This window comes from Malaya genurostris, chromosome 1 (assembly GCF_030247185.1).
Source record: "Malaya genurostris strain Urasoe2022 chromosome 1, Malgen_1.1, whole genome shotgun sequence".
Taxonomy (NCBI): Eukaryota; Metazoa; Arthropoda; class Insecta; order Diptera; family Culicidae; genus Malaya; species Malaya genurostris.
The window spans coordinates 126038191-126054661 of record NC_080570.1 but is presented as its reverse complement, the minus strand read 5'-3'; the positions used below and the strand labels follow the sequence as shown (position 1 = coordinate 126054661).

Genomic DNA, 16471 nt, shown 5'->3' with positions numbered 1-16471 from the left:
GAATCCCTACAGCATATTGATAGTCTCTTTCAATAAATTATGCAAATCCGAAATGAAATAATCGACATTGAAATTCTATATGCGGCTATTTTTATAGCCGTTAGGACCGCCCATTAGTGAAAAAGCTACAAACGAAATCACATAAAAGGAAATCTCTTAACAAAAATTGAATCAGTTTGGATTCTATCGCCACTGCGAGCAGATGTGTTTTGTGTCGTCTGCACAGCTAGTTTCGCTTTCGACAAGAGCGATTACGTCACAGCTGCCAGTCATTTCGATGGATGAAAAAGCAACGTTGGAGAGCATTATAAAAAATCAGCCGTTCTAATGGCTCTAAAATTTTTCTAAAGAACTATTAGGATTTGTTTTTCGCAAATCGCAGGTAATTATCCTCAGTTTAGTGCAAATCAAGAACAATTTGGTTAAATTTGTGCACTTTTCGCTGTGTGAAATTCACAGTAATCGAGATCAAGTGAAGCCTTTTTTTGAGAAAAATGTTCCGAGTTTAATATCGTAGAGAATTCCGCAATTTGACCCTTCTGAATGCTGGAAATTAATCCCTACAGCATATTGATAGTTTTTTTCAAAAAATTTTGCAAATCCGAAATGAAATAATCGACATAAAAATTCTGTATGCGGCTATTTTTATAGCCGTTAGGACCGCCCATTAGTGGAAAAGCTACAAACGAAATCAAATAAAAGGAAATCTCTTAACAAAAATTGAATCAGTTTGGATTCTATCGCCACTGCGAGCAGATGTGTTTTGTGTCGTCTGCACAGCCAGTTTCGCTTTCGACAAGAGCGATTACGTCACAGCTGCCAGTCATTTCGATGGATGAAAAAGCAACGTTGGAGAGCATTATAAAAAATCAGCCGTTCTAATGGCTCTAAAATTTTTCTAAAGAACTATTAGGATTTGTTTTTCGCAAATCGCAGGTAATTATCCTCAGTTTAGTGCAAATCAAGAACAATTTGGTTAGATTTGTGCACTTTTCGCTGTGTGAAATTCACAGTAATCGAGATCAAGTGAAGCTTTTTTTTGCGAAAAATGTTCCGAGTTTAATATCGTAGAGAATTACGCAATTTGTCCCTTCTGAATGCTGGAAATGAATCCCTACAGCATATTGATAGTTTTTTTTTTCAATAAATTTGCAAATGCGAAATAAAATAATCGACATTAATATTCTGTATGCGACTATTTTTATAGCCGTTAGGACCGCCCATTAGTGAAAATGCTACAAACGAAATCATGTAAAAGAAAGCTCCTAACAAAAATCTAATCAGTTTGGATTCTATCGCCAATGCGAGCAGATGTATTTTGTGCCGTTTGCAAAGCTAGTTTCGCTTCCGATAAGAGTGATTACGTCACAGCTGCCAGTCATTTCGATGGATGAATAAGCATCGTTGGAAAGCATTATAAAAAATCAGCCGTTCTAATGGCTCTAAAAGTTTTCTGAAGAACTATTAGGATGTGTTGTTCGCAAATCGAAAGAAAATATCCTCAGTTTAGTGCAAATGTAGAACAGTTTGGTTAGATTCTTGCACTTTTCGCTGTGTGAAATTCACAGTAATCGAGATCAAGTGAAGCCTTCTTTGTTTTTGCGAAAAATGTGGAAAAGGGGAATGCTTGCATAATTCATACAATTGATCAACTATTTGATATTCGGAAGTGTTAAGGAACATGTCATTTGTTTTCGTATTCACGACATCCAGTTATGTCTCTGACATTACCCACCCGCCTTTTTTTTTTAACAAATTTACTAAGAATTTCTTTAGCTTAATTTTGCAAAAGATATTAATCGCACTAACGTTAATAAGTTGTTTTCAGTAACTGGTTAAACAAAATATTCAAAAAAAAAACGTTTCGTTTTTCTTTTGATTTTTATTGAAAAGTGTTGTTTTTTTTCAGTGTATATTTTTTTAAAGCGCTCACCCACTTGTGAGAAATTCTACTAGCAGGCAGAAGCCTGTCAAGATTCCGGCAGTTGTCAAAATTTTGCAGGCGAAGTTGCGCCTTTCTCTCACCACGGCACCTCTTGCCAGATTGCTCTTCCTTGTTTTTGCCTTTCTCATATAGAAAGGCTATGCAATCACTGTGAAAATCGACTTTCGAACGGAGCCTCGGAGACCCATAGTGTTATATACCATTCGACTCAGCTCGACGAACTGAGCAAATGTCTGTGTGTGTGTGTGTATGTGACCGTGTATGTGTGTGTGTATGTGTGTGTGTATGTAACAAAAATATGCACTCACTTTTCTCAGAGATGGCTGAACCGATTTTCACAAACAAAGATTCAAATGAAAGGTCTCATAGTCTCATAGCCTGCTATTGAATTTCATTCCGATCCGACTTCCGGTTCCGGAGATATAGGATGATATGTACCAAAAAAGTGAAAAAAATATGCACTCACTTTTTTCAGAGATGGCTGAACCGATTTTCACAAACTAAAATTCAAATAAAAGGTATTATGGTCCCATAGCTTGCTATTGAATTTCATTTGAATGTGACTTCCGGTTCCGGAGTTATATGGTAATATGTGAAAATTTGAGAAAAAGTTTATACTCAATTATCTCTGGAACAACTCAACCGATTTTTGCAAACTAAAATTCAAATGAAAGGTCTTATAATATCCTAAAAATTTGTGAAACATTTTATCAGGATCCGACTACCGGTTTCGGAACTAAAGCGTGATAAGTGGGAAATTACCAATTTTATAAGTATTTTTTCACGAACGATGGTTAAAAGCAGGTACAAATCCCTTAAAACTGCCTGATAAATTCTTCTAGTTTGCAGAGTTTGTTAGTTTGTGGGCATGAAAACTTAATTCGGCACTACTGGTCCCCTCTTTTCCTGTTCCGAGAGCACCGAAAGTGGAGAAGAAAAACTCCTTAAACTAAATTTTCTTCGATTTCTCTGCGATGCTTGAACCGATTTTCACAAATCTTAATTTGAATTAAAGTTCATACGGTTTTTAAAGCTAAGGTGAAATTTCATCCGGATCCGACTTTCGGTTCCGCAGTTGCAGGGCGATGAGTGTCAAAGTTTTCAAATCGCCATATAGAGTGACAATATGTACAATACCGAAAGAAGAAGAAAACACAAAACGAACAAGGCGTGCTTTGTTCTATTTCGTACACGTTGTGTAGTGATGTCAATAATAATAAAATAATAATAATAATAATAATAATAATAATTATAATAATAATTATAATAATAATTATAATAATAATAATAATAATAATAATTTAACTACGTTCAAAACTGTTCCAATTTGTAGATCATATTTGTTGGTAGTGAACGAACCAACTTTGGCTATTCCGTTTATTTGCATCCGGTCTCGGAAGAATTGGAAATAGTGATAAAAAACTGCAAAAAGGATCTTACTTACTTTTCTTGGAGATGGCCAAATCGATTTTCACAAACTGATAGGTTCAAAAGAAAAGTATTAAAGTTTCATACAGAATTCCTTAATTTGTTGTGGATACTACTTTCGGTTCCGGAACTACAGGGTAAACAGATTTTATAGAGTTTGTTAGATTAGGTTCGAACAAACTTTTCTTATTTATATTCAATAAACAGTTGTTTTTGCGAATTTCACGGTTATATTTATGATGTAATGTAATATGATGTAATATGAGAAAATGAAAACGAGTCTTGAGACCAGGTGAAATGAAAATACTGAAATATTGAGAGAAGAAGGTTTGCATATCATGTTTGGTAGTGCAAAAGGTGTGTGCTGTGCGCCAGTGCCCTTCAGTTAAACTTTAAATCTTTTAATGAAAAAAATAAAATCACAGATTTAACACATGAAGAACCGATTTAAAACGTTCCTACCAGTCTTGTATGGCAAAAATCCGACAGAAACAGAACTGTTGATAACCGCTAGGCGAAATTCTTTGCCGGAAACGGTTGTTGCATTGTTGCTAGACCCTTGCCGGAATTCTGCCAGCATTCCGGCAAAACCTTCTGGCAGACGCTGCCAGGAACATGCAAGCGGGTAATCGATTTATTGTACACTCATGTAAGTTATTGCTGGCAGAGGGATTGCCTTAGAGAAATGACTATAATTTAATGCCGTGACGCCCGAGTACAGTGCAGGGATGTCAGGTTCACAGATTAATCTGTGTTTCATAGATTTTGAATTTTCTGCACAGATTTTAAAAATGACACAGATTTTGACAGATTTCTGAAAATGATCACAGATTTTCACAGATTCTTGAATAAATCACAGATTTTCACCGATTTTGGAAATCGAGCACAGTTTAGCACCAAAAAGTACTGAGCGGATGAGGAAAAAGGTACAGAGCGTGTTGGTAGTGAGATCTTTTTTTTTTGCTCACTAAATTGAATTCGATCGGCAATAATGGTATGGGAAATGGGTATTAAAACTTTTTATTTTGCTCACCAAATTGATTTTGAACTGTTATTGGGGTACGAAAAACGGTCACAGATTTTCACAGACAGGTTTTGGGTTTGATCACAGATTTTTGAAAACATGACCTGGCATCCCTGGTACAGTGAAGCATGCTCGTTCTTCTAGGTTCTTCTAGTCAATTAGGCTGTCTCTTCATGTGTTTACACATGCAGGGTAGTTTAATTGGCAAAACAATTTCCCCGGATAGGTGCTAGCTACGGATCGAGTCCCGTCCCTACGGTAACTTTTTCGCGGTTTTTATTATATTGTTGTATTCGCATGTCATTTTTCTAATTTGTTTCGCTCGTTAGATATTGATCAAATTTAATAAAAATAATGTTAAAAAATATTGTTTCCAAGAATCAGACCTCTAAAATTATTTCAAGTTGATGTGAAAAATCAAGGAATTTCACTTTTAGATTACAGTCACAACTTCACGCAAGTTCAGAGCAGAGTTATTCCTAAACATCTGCTTTATCATTTTGGCGTGTTTTCGAAGCTTATCTCTCGTTTCCCTACGTTCGGAAAAGTCACTTACTTTTTCTAAGGGCTGCTCTCGAAAAAAAATGCAACAGACAATCTCCAAAATGATTATCAATTTTAAATCGAATATTTTTGAAACTCTGAAAAAATAAATAAACACATATTAGCTATGTTTTTTTACAAAGTTTGTTTATTCAACCTCTTCCCCTAGGGTAAATTCCTGAACCTTGGACTAAGCACTATCCACTAAATTCTGTGCATTCTTGCGCCATCTTGCCTAAAGACATTCATGCACTGTTTTTTTTTTCAAATCGTTTTGTGGTATTCTTACCCATAATCGAACATAGTTTTCCTATTGTGCGAAGTTCTGACGAGTTCGGCATATTTGGCTCCTTCGATATAAAAACAACAACGTTGGCTTCGTGCCACTCTATCACCGGTTTCGTGTAACGGCACAATGCCAGTTCTGGCCAAAACAGAGTGTCACCTACGTGGGGTAGAAAGAAGGGCCACGGGCGTTTCTGGAGGCACTCTTCGTCATATATTTGACTGTTGATGTTGTCGGTCGTTATGTACGGCTTTCTGAGTTTGCCGCACCTACAGATCGTCTTCCAAACCAAGTACATCTTGGCAAATTTGTCGACCGTTTTCTTCAGCAAAATCTCCGGAATATCTTGGTCATGCACCATTATCCATTTCGGCTACTCGCGTTTTAGCTTCCTGGTGCGGAATAGATTTAAATTTGATCAGTATCTAACGAGGAAAACAGATTGGGAAAATGACGTAAATGCAACTACGTAATGAAGACCGCGAAAATCATAGGCAGCAAGAAAGACAAAAACAAAATTTCAAATCAGTGGCTGACGGCAAAGCAGAATAGTTGACTGAGTTTCCATATATATAGAACTATAATTGAATGCTGTGGTGGCCAAGTAAAGCGAATCATGCTTGGTTCTTCTAGTCAATTAGAGGTTCTCTTCATGTGTTTTTAAAGTAGAGTAGTTTAATTGGCAAAACAATTTTCCCGGTTAGGAGCTAGCTACGAGTTCGAGTCCCGCCTCTGTGGTAATATTTTCGCGGTCTTCATTGCATAGTTGCATTAAATATTGCACATATTCTTCGTGTTACTAATTCATTCATCCATCTTCGGTGCGACTTCTTATACTACTGACACTCTTATACTACTGACTACTCGAATAACGTTGAAATCTTCACAACACAAAAAATAGAAGGGTGAAAATGAATAAGCAATAATCGTGGAGAACCCGAATCTACTAATACATTCTTCGCTGCTTTTTATTTTATGCGTGCAAGACAAATTTGTCTTAGAATGAGAATATTTGAAGCACATAACGACATATAAATTTGATTCCCTTTTCTTTCTCTCGGCAGTTAGCTGCCTAGAGATTAACAAGTTTTAAACTACAGAATCGGTACCAATTGGATACCATTGAAATTAAACAATGATTATTCTCCACAATAAAATCGGTCAATACGTATCCTCAATCGATGATTGCACCGAACTAATGCTTTTTTTACTAATACCCACAGCTCAACGTATCGAGCACCGGTTCCCAGGGTGCTGCCACGGGAAGCATTCGTCAGAATCGATCTCCGTCGCTGGGCAGCCGCAGCGGTGCCGTCGGTAACATAAGGATACCTCATAGTTTCTCCATTCACACCTACACCCGTCCCACGGTTTGTCAGTATTGTAAAAAGCTACTGCGGGGTTTGTTCAAGCAGGGCGTCCAGTGTCGGGACTGTCACTACAATGCGCACAAGAAATGTGTCGAGTTGGTGCCAAAAGATTGCACAGGGGAAAATACCCAGCCGGTGGATCCACACGACGACCGATGTTTGGTCGGCGATCGGGGAATGGTTTACAAAGAGGACCCCGGTGATGAGAGCGACGTCGACGAGAGTACCTGCACTGGTGCAGTAAACAATAACAATAATAGCAGTCAGCAGAATCGGAACGTGAATTTGATCAACAGTGGACCACCGGTTAAAATCAATGGTCTCATCTCGAACCTTCACGACGATGAATCGGCCGAATGTGGGAATCGTTTAGAAGTGATCTGTGAACAATCGCGGCAATCAAGCGATTCTTCGTCTTCCCCCAGTGCCAACATACCACTGATGAGAATAGTTCAGTCAGTCAAACACACAAAAAGGCGCGATGGTCGTGCCGTTAAGGAAGGTTGGTTGGTACATTTTACCAACAAGGACAAATCAGTAAAACGACACTACTGGCGATTGGATTCGAAGGCCATCACGCTGTTTGTGTCAGACCAGGGCACCAAATACTATCGAGAAATTCCATTGAACGAAATTCTAACAGTCGATCCGGCGAGAAATATGCAGGGCGAGGTACTTCATTGCTTCGAGATTCGAACCGCCAACGTGGATTATTTTGTCGGGCAGGACCCGCTGTATAATCTCAAGGAAGGTAAGTTGCGCATCAAACAATCCAAGTAGGCTAAGTCGATGCCTTTCACGCAGCCCGCCTGGGTTCGATTCCCAACCCCGCACATAGGGTCAGGAGCTTTTTCTGGCCCGAAGAGGTGAATGACCTCAAAGTTAAAACCTCTATAATCGAAACAAAAAAAAATCCAAGTAGGCTGCAAACATAAATCAACATTTGTTTTCAGGTGATCCAATGTTATCGCTTCCGCCGCCTGACAGCGGAGTCGGAGCGTATCTGGCGAAAAGTTGGGAAACTGCCATCAAACAAGCGCTAATGCCTGTGACAAGTACAAGATCTGAATCGAACAGTGGTGAACCGGAAGAGAAAGTTACGGATATGAGTCAATTGTATCAAATATTCCCCGACGAGGTGCTCGGTTCGGGTCAGTTTGGCATCGTGTACGGTGGGCTTCATCGGAAAACGCACCGCACGGTGGCTATCAAAGTGATCGATAAGCTACGGTTCCCAACCAAGCAGGAAGCTCAGCTGAAAAACGAGGTCGCTATCCTACAGAACCTATCACATGCCGGCGTTGTCAACCTGGAGCGAATGTTCGAAACGCCAGAAAGAATTTTTGTCGTAATGGAAAAACTAAAAGGTGACATGCTTGAAATGATTCTATCGCATCAGAACGGACGGTTGAGCGAAAGAGTCACCAAGTTTCTGATCACGCAGGTAAGTTTACGCAGATTCAAACGAACGATTTCGACATAATTTAAATTCCATTTTATCCATCGCTAGATCCTCGTTGCCCTTAAATACTTGCACAGCAGAAACATTGTACATTGTGACTTGAAACCGGAGAATGTGCTCCTTTCCTCCGATAACGAGTTTCCTCAAGTGAAACTTTGCGACTTTGGCTTTGCTCGCATTATCGGTGAAAAGTCATTCAGACGTTCGGTTGTTGGGACACCTGCATATTTAGGTAAGATTGAAAGTTATTCAACTCGTGCATTGCTAGCGTTGTAATTGGTGATTTTAAACAAATTCGATCTACAGATTTTTTACTATGCTTCTTGAAATCTCTTCTATTTCCTAACAAACTGTTCCCAATTAGGTATGTGGTTCCGAATACACATACCAGAAACGAAATCAAGAAAGAGGCGTTTACGAGTTAACAAAAGTGTTGTTGTGTTGACAATATTAGAACAAGTCAGGAATTGTTGTTAGCAATCTATATTGACGATCATGTTTCCAAAGATTCTCTCAAACCATCTTTGAACTTTTATATTTTCACTGTATTTCAACGATTTCAATTTTTGTCTGAAAGGTCCCCGTTTATCAACTGTCCAGATCTATTACCACATTCGTTATTCAGGAGCCCTGTCTCTAAGGGTAATTGTCTATCTTCGCGGTAATGTAAAGTGAACCGGAAGATGTCCCACTAGTTCACAAGTACAAAAGAGCCATTTCCATTTAAATACTTTATGAAGAGTTGTTCGCCGTAAAGATCTCACTTATCTTACCTAGCAACAATTGTCCTGGAATGTTCTACACTGTATCAAGCATACGTCTCCACCTGACTGTTCGTAGCCAGCCAGTCAAGGGACAGATACTTCGTAGAATGTGCTCCACTTGATCGTTCCAACTTGCTCGCTACATTCCTTTTCTTCTCGAGTAAGCTACGGAGTTGATTTGGTAGGGAAGAATTCGAAGTGTTGATGTCAATGCAGTATACAATCAACCGAAATCAGATATGCATGAATGCGGGTTCCCGTGATTAATCAAAGCAACGAAGGATAGACTGAACTATTACGTCCGAGTATCTGGGAGCTCGAAGTTTCGAAGTGGGCTACGGTAAGGCGATAGATTCTCATGTCCCTTGTTTAATATTGCTTTAGCAAAGTCCTGGCATTACATTCCTTTTGTGGAATTTGGCCTTTCTGTTTCAACAGACTTCGCAGCCGATTCTTAGTGTACAGAATCATTGCATGGCTAGTACTATGGATCCTACTGACACCAAGAACCCTTCCAGGTCGGGGCTCGAACATACGACAACTGGCTTGTAAGACCAGCGCCCTATGCATTGAACCGCCAACCCGGGCGGTATTGCTTTGGAAAGTTTAAATCGGAAAGAGAGGGGTTCGATCTTGCAAACATCAGTTGATATTATGACATGTAATTTGATATTATGACATGTAATTTTGAGATGATGGAAACATACATCGGACAGGAAGCCGATTTTTTATTGCTGGATCTGGTTGTCATTTTCTTTATTGGCGGGGAGGCGTTTTCATGGCTGTCCATCGAATAAAAGGGGATCAGTGGCTCGCTATTCACACTCCCGTCCATTGGTTCGGTGTCACTGTTGTTGTCGGAATCATCGTTATTGCTTACATTTGTCCAAGCGTTGGATACGTTGTTGTCCTACATAGGGTACAATTGGTTTCGTTGAGGAGCAAGCTGTTAATGGCTGTCTCCGTTGTACTGGATTTTTTGTCGTGAATACGACTTACTGCCTTTTCAAAATTAGCCATATGGAAGAATGGGCAGAACTTAATCGTGAATATCTCGACTTGTATTTATGACAGCAACATAATTCTTTCACTATTTCTTCAAAAATATGATCAGGAATTTAGGATAATCTTTTGAACAGTGTGAGATAACCACAAACAACTCAAAAATTAAGTTTTCTCAAAATTTGAAAACAACGCGGAAAACTTTCTACTTTCGTCTGGGTTTTTCGCGCAAGGACGACGATTTTGAGGTAGTCAGGCACATATCTTCAACTGACTGTGTATAAAAGGGGAACCGTGGTCGAAAATCGATCATTTCTTCTTGTGCGTTGGATGGAGCCAGACGTCGTGGGAATGATTTAATCAACCAGCAGCTTCGGAGAGTGCACCTTCTGCGTGGTTGAAAACCTCATACGCTCAGGTCGCAACTCCCATTTGGAGTCCAAATTTTGGACTTCAGTTGTCCAGTGGAGCAGTTGGCAATGAAAGCAAACCTTTTCCGTGGTATAAAGCCTCAAACGCTTAGGTCGTGCTGTCATTTGGACTTCAATCGTCAGGTGGAGCAGTCGTCAATTATGAAAGCAGACCTTTTGCGTGATATCAACCCTCAAACGCTCAGGTCATGCCCTCATTTGGACTTCGGTCGTCAGGTGGAGCAGTTGTCAGGTCGCAGAGCCAGTTTCCCTTCGAAGAAGATCGATATCATCATCCTGTTGGTGGTCGTTTGCATTAGAGCAAAATACAACGGATAATGGACAACAATGTGGAACATTCTGCAAAATCAGCCCTTCTAATGGCTCTAAATGAAGATTGCTTCTCTGTAAATCGAAAATTAAAATTATCAGTGTAGTGCAAATCTAAGATAATTTGGTCAGTTTTTTGCAATTTTCACAGTTCTAAATTCGCAAGTGTTTAAAATCGTTTATATCTGATCAGTATTTAATATCTCACAAAATTATACAATTTGGCTTTTCTGGGCTGTTAGAAATTAATCCCGTACAGCATTTTGATAGTATCTTTTACTAAAATATTGAAATCCGAAATAAAATAGCCGACATTGCCATTTAGAACCATAATTTTATACCCAAAGAATTATACGAAATTTTACTTCACTCTACTGTATATGGCTCATTTTTCAACCAGTTGTAGTTTGTAGTAAACTTTTTGCTGATTTGCTACATAAAATACATAGCACCGACTCAGAAGCCATTCATTTTGAATTTGGCTGTCGTTGTCATCGTGTTAAATATGGTGCGATCGAGGAATACAAAGCTTGTTACCGCAAGAAGACGGAAGTCAGCGGTATCCATTGGAAGTCAATGGTATCCATCTGAATTTGAACTAAACTCGTCAGTCTCCATCACGAACGCCCAAAAAAAAGGTTCTTTTCCATTATTTTATCATAAGGAACTATACTGGTTATTTCGTAATATTAGTGTGTCAGAATGTTTAATGTAACTTATCTGTACTGTAGTTTAGGTGTATCGTTTCAAATTCTAGTAGTGTAAACGGACAAAACTTGCACAATTCACACTATCGATCAACTAATTTATATTCTAAAGTATAAAGTAAGAGTGTCAGTTTTATTCGTATTCACGACATCCAGTTATGTCTATGACATTACACACCTGTACTTTTTAGGGTTGGTGAGGAAGGAGCGCTGTTGTCCTTTGGTGCAGATTGAAACAACTTACTTACTTACTTTACCTAACAGCTATAGTCCTGGGGTGTCCTTTGCTGTGTCAAGAATACGTCCTCCTACCTCGGTTCATGGCTGCTCGTCGCCAGCAACTCAAGGCACGGATGCTTGATCGATCCACCTTGCTCCCTGCGCTCCTCTTTTTCTTGTACCAGTCGGATTAGATTCAAAAACCATTTTCACTGGGCTGTCGTCCGACATCCTAGTGACATGCCCTGCCTATCGCAGATGTTCGATTTTAGCTGACGTACGATGGGTGGTTCTCCTAGTAGCTGTTGCAATTCGTGATTCTTACGCCGTCTCCTCGTTCCGTCTTCCATCTGCACTCCGCCATAGATGGTCCTCAGTACCTTTCTTTCGAAAACACTGAGGGCGCGTTGGTCCTCTGTCAGCATAGTCCAAGTCTCGTGGCCATAGAGAACAACCGGTCTAATGAGCGTTTTGTAGATGGTCAATTTCGTGCGGTTGCGTACTTTTTTCGATCGGAGGGTTTTTCTGAGTCCAAAGTACGCACGATTCCCTGCCAAAATACGTCTCTGTATTTCTCTGCTGGTGTCATTATCGGCGTTCACCAGTGAGCCCAAATACACGAACTCGTCAACCACCTCGATATCGTCACCGTCTATCAATATTCGTGGTGGGAGGCGTAGTGTTTCTTCTCTAGAGCCTCTTCCTCTCATGTATTTTGTTTTTCACGCATTTATGGCCAGTCCGATACACCTAGCTTCAGCTTTCAGTGCGATGTAGGTTTCCGTCATCTTCTCAAGTTTACGTGTCACAATATCAATATCGTCAGCGAAGCGTACTCCATTTAGAATACCTGGTAAAAAGTTCTTCCACTTTTCTTTCTCGATGTAAAGAATCTCTTCGTACTGGGATATAGTTTTGCGAATACTAGCGAATTGAATTGCATCCATCTCTTCATAAAACTGAATGAAACAACATTATTCGTCTCGCTGCATTGAAGTGAATGCACACGTTTAATATCAAGATGCGTTTGCTCCTTAAGTAAACCTTCAAGTTCTCGTATCGAAGGTCGAATTTTGCAATGTCTGAAGTCAACAATAATGGTATTATTTCATATTGGCGGCGGTAGCTTTTGTTCATTTTGCTCACTTATTTCTCGGTAGTTCTATTGTCCACTACACAATACTGTACTTGGTTTCTGCCGTCCCGAACGTAAGCGGTTTTGTTTTATCGACTGACTGATGTAAATACGATAAGATGTAAAAACGAACTGATTTAGATTTTTTTAAGTAATTTGTTTCGTCCCTTCAAGTGATGGTATAAAATTTTTAATACACTTTACCCTATAATTCCGAAACCGCAAGTCGGATCCAGATTAAATTCAGAAGTTTTTGATAGAATTGAATTTGATAGAATAATTTGAATTTAAGTTTGTAAAAATTTGTCACGCCATCTTTGAGAAAAATCAGTAAGGTTATTTCTATTTTTGCACATATTACCCCTTAACTCTGAAACCGGAAGTCCTATCCAAACAAAATTCAGAAATTTTTTATGGGATCACAAGACCTTTCATTTAAATTTATACTCAGCAATCTCGGAGAAAAGTTGGTGCTCTTATTTCAACATTTTTTTTGAATGTGTTCCGTGTCATGTATAAAAACACGCCCCTGGAAATGAAATTTTTATACCTATCAATATCAAATTTTAATTCCGGAACCGGAAGTCGTATCTGGATAAAATTTGGTGGGATTATAAGGGGTTGTAAGACCTTTCATTTGAATCTACGTTTGTAAAAATTGGAGGAGCGTTCTCTGAAAAAATCGATGAAACGTTTTTAGTTCATTTTGTACATTTTAACCCGTAACTCCCGAACCAGAAGTCGGATCCAGATGAATTTCAATACCAACCTATGGAACCATAAGACCTTTAATTGTAGAAAAGAATCGGTTGAGCGGTCTCTGAGAGAATCGAGTGCACTTTTTCTTCATTTTTTTTGCACATTTTACTCCGTTACTACCGAACCGGAAGTCCGATCCGGGTAAAATTCAATAGCAACCTATGGGATTCAAATTCAATTCTAATTTTGAACCTATGGGACCAAGAGACCTTCCATTTGAATCTAAGTTTGTGAAAATCGGTTCAGTAATCTCCGAGAAAATCGAGTGCACATTTTTGTTACATACACCCACACGTACAGACACACACAGACATTTGCTCAGTTCGTCGAAGTAAGTCGAATAGAATATGACATTCGGTTAAAAAGTCGGTTTTCACAGTGATTGCATAACCTTTCTATATGAGAAAGGCAGAAAAAGCCATGTCCCTCACCACGAATATTGCTATACGGCGACGATATCGAGGTCCCCGAAACTAGATCATCTCTAGTTTGAACCACGAATTGAGCCGCTGTTTGGAAGTGGGATGGACAACAGACTAGTAAAAATGGTTTAGGAATGTGGTCCGGTTGAAACAAAGGTGGGGAGGCGAATGACCTTAAGGTTAAAACCTCTATAATTGAAATAAAAAAAAATACATGAAAATTCCGAAATCGACCAAATATTTTTAAAGCCAGATTTTCTAGAATTGCATGATACGTCGATATTTCATGTCATCTCGAATAATATATTTTTCAAAAACAAATCGACTCTTTGACTTGAAAATATTACCAATTTTCAAATTTTGATCGCCGTTCTGTTCCCCTTCCCATGCTCCGATTTGGCTCAAATTTTTACATAGGGACTTTTATGAGATGCTAAAACTTTCGGGCGCTACCGGTTTGTGAAGTTCAGAAATGAACCCTTTTTTGATACACGAATCTATATTATTCAAAATCCATTTACTGTTCGCTTTTTCATTCAAAATACTGCTCGGTAGATAGAAACCCTTGCTGCCTAAACGGTGCTCATAGAAACGTCGATTTGTTTACTTTTCGCTTCATCGAATGCCTGAACGATCCTCATCAACTAGCGAATTATGAAAGTAACAGTAATGAAAACATGGATGAAGATGAAAAAGGTTAACCAACGACCCCTCAACCATTGTTGAACGATAATGAGAATATATTTCCAAAATATTTGTTCATAAGTCATGCAACAATTTTAAATCTAGTTATATTTTTAACGTTATCAAATTAAGTCATTAGTCCTTATCAATCGCAAAATATTTAACTGTTATTGCAAATTCTCGCGCAGCACCTGAAGTCCTCCGAAACAAAGGCTACAATCGTTCGTTGGACATGTGGAGCGTCGGAGTCATCATCTACGTGAGCTTGAGTGGCACATTTCCGTTTAATGAGGACGAAGATATCAACGATCAGATTCAAAACGCTGCCTTCATGTATCCGCCAAACCCGTGGAAGGAAATTTCATCTGACGGTTCGTTCCATCATCGTACCCTATTTACTTCCGAAATATAAACTAATCTACGGTTTTTCTTTCTGTATTACCTCCAGCAATCGATCTCATCAACAATCTGCTTCAGGTAAAGCAACGGAAACGGTTCACCGTCGACAAAAGCCTGCTGCACTGTTGGCTACAAGATCTGCAAACCTGGAACGACCTGAGGGCACTGGAGGTTCAGGTGGGTCTACGGTATCTGACACACGAGTCGGACGATGCACGCTGGGGTACGTCGCTGGTTGGCGGTGGCATCCCTTGACCGGAAACGGTAGAAGCCTCGAACGGTGGCACTGCAATTGCCGGCAATTGCGGTGGCAGCAGCAGTAGCAACAGCACCTGCAGCAATCAACCCTCGCCCAAGATGAACGATTTGCGCGGTAAAGCGTTCAAATGGGTCCGGGGACGCCTGTGCCGGCTAATTAAGGCCTAGGAAATACCACCAGTAGAATGTAGGTATATGGATTTGCTTACACAAAAAGAGTGAGATTCGCGAAGGAAGTTGTCTCCTTTGCAGCATTTGCCCATTATAAGTTGGAGCGAACCGTTGTATTGTATTTGTAATAATATGAAGTTAGTCGACTGAACTTGACACTCCCGATGAATTGAGTGAGTGCGAAAGTTCTAAAAATATTGTAATTTCACAGTTCAAATTTAGCGAGCAAAACTTTTAACTGCTCATCGGTAGTTAAACCGTTTGAATCAATCATATACCCATAGTAGACATTTAAGTGACTGCAAAAATAAAAATTTTACGTGAACAAACAAAAAAACAACAAGTTAAAGGAATTGATAACCTTGGATTCGCTATACAGTCTAATTTTCCTACTGCGAGTTTCACTTCAAACGCATAGATTATTTTAACCAATATTGAATACTGAACCTTGAAAACAAAAACAAAACATCCATCGGAACATGTTAAATTTAGTTTTCTTACATTTAGACAAAATCCGTGAAGAACTCACAGGTTATTTGTACCAACTTTTTACGTACTACCTGTTACCAGATCTGTTTCATAGTTATTTGATCAATCTCTTTTGTGAACTATTATTATTATTTCAAATTAAATTGCTTTAAACTTTATGTATTCTGAATATACCTGTTTCGTTTCTCAGAAGTGGTACTTATTTTCATCTGCGCGGAACTGTTTTTTTTTTGTAATGATTTGATTCGAATCTCACCTATGACGCAACATAAAGTTTGAAGCAAAATCGAACCATTTTTTTTTAAATTGAAACCCATTACCTAGAAACGTTCGGGTAACGTTCTACTTGCAAAAAAAAAAAAAGAATACTCTACTTTGTCTGTGCTTCCTTCCTTGAAGTTAAACTTACACCACTGTTTACTCTTAGTCTTAATGTTTTTAATATTATTTTAATAGGCTGAAGCAAGTGATGAATGTAAAATGAAAAAAAAAATCGTTTTATTTTATTTCTTCTACTTGAGTCTGCGTTTTTACGAAAAAAAAAAGCATCACGATCAATCTGTATTATTGTTACGAAACATAACATTCCTTAGTAGCCTGACCTTTGTTTATACCTACTTTAAGTTTCTGCGGAAATAAAATTCATTTTCTTTATTTTAGTTGA

The 16471-nt window shown here is 38.8% G+C and overlaps 1 protein-coding gene across 1 annotated transcript in view; it reads left to right on the top strand.

The window, feature by feature from the left end:
* LOC131425713 (serine/threonine-protein kinase D1) overlaps nt 1-16471 on the top strand; it is a 35334-nt gene extending 18863 nt beyond the window's left edge. Inside the window, exons 5-9 of the mRNA XM_058587808.1 lie at nt 6450-7347; nt 7550-8040; nt 8107-8290; nt 14679-14861; nt 14939-16471. Of these exons, the coding sequence (XP_058443791.1) occupies nt 6450-7347; nt 7550-8040; nt 8107-8290; nt 14679-14861; nt 14939-15144 (1962 nt within the window). The 3' untranslated portion in view covers nt 15145-16471. The remainder of the gene's footprint in view (nt 1-6449; nt 7348-7549; nt 8041-8106; nt 8291-14678; nt 14862-14938) is intronic.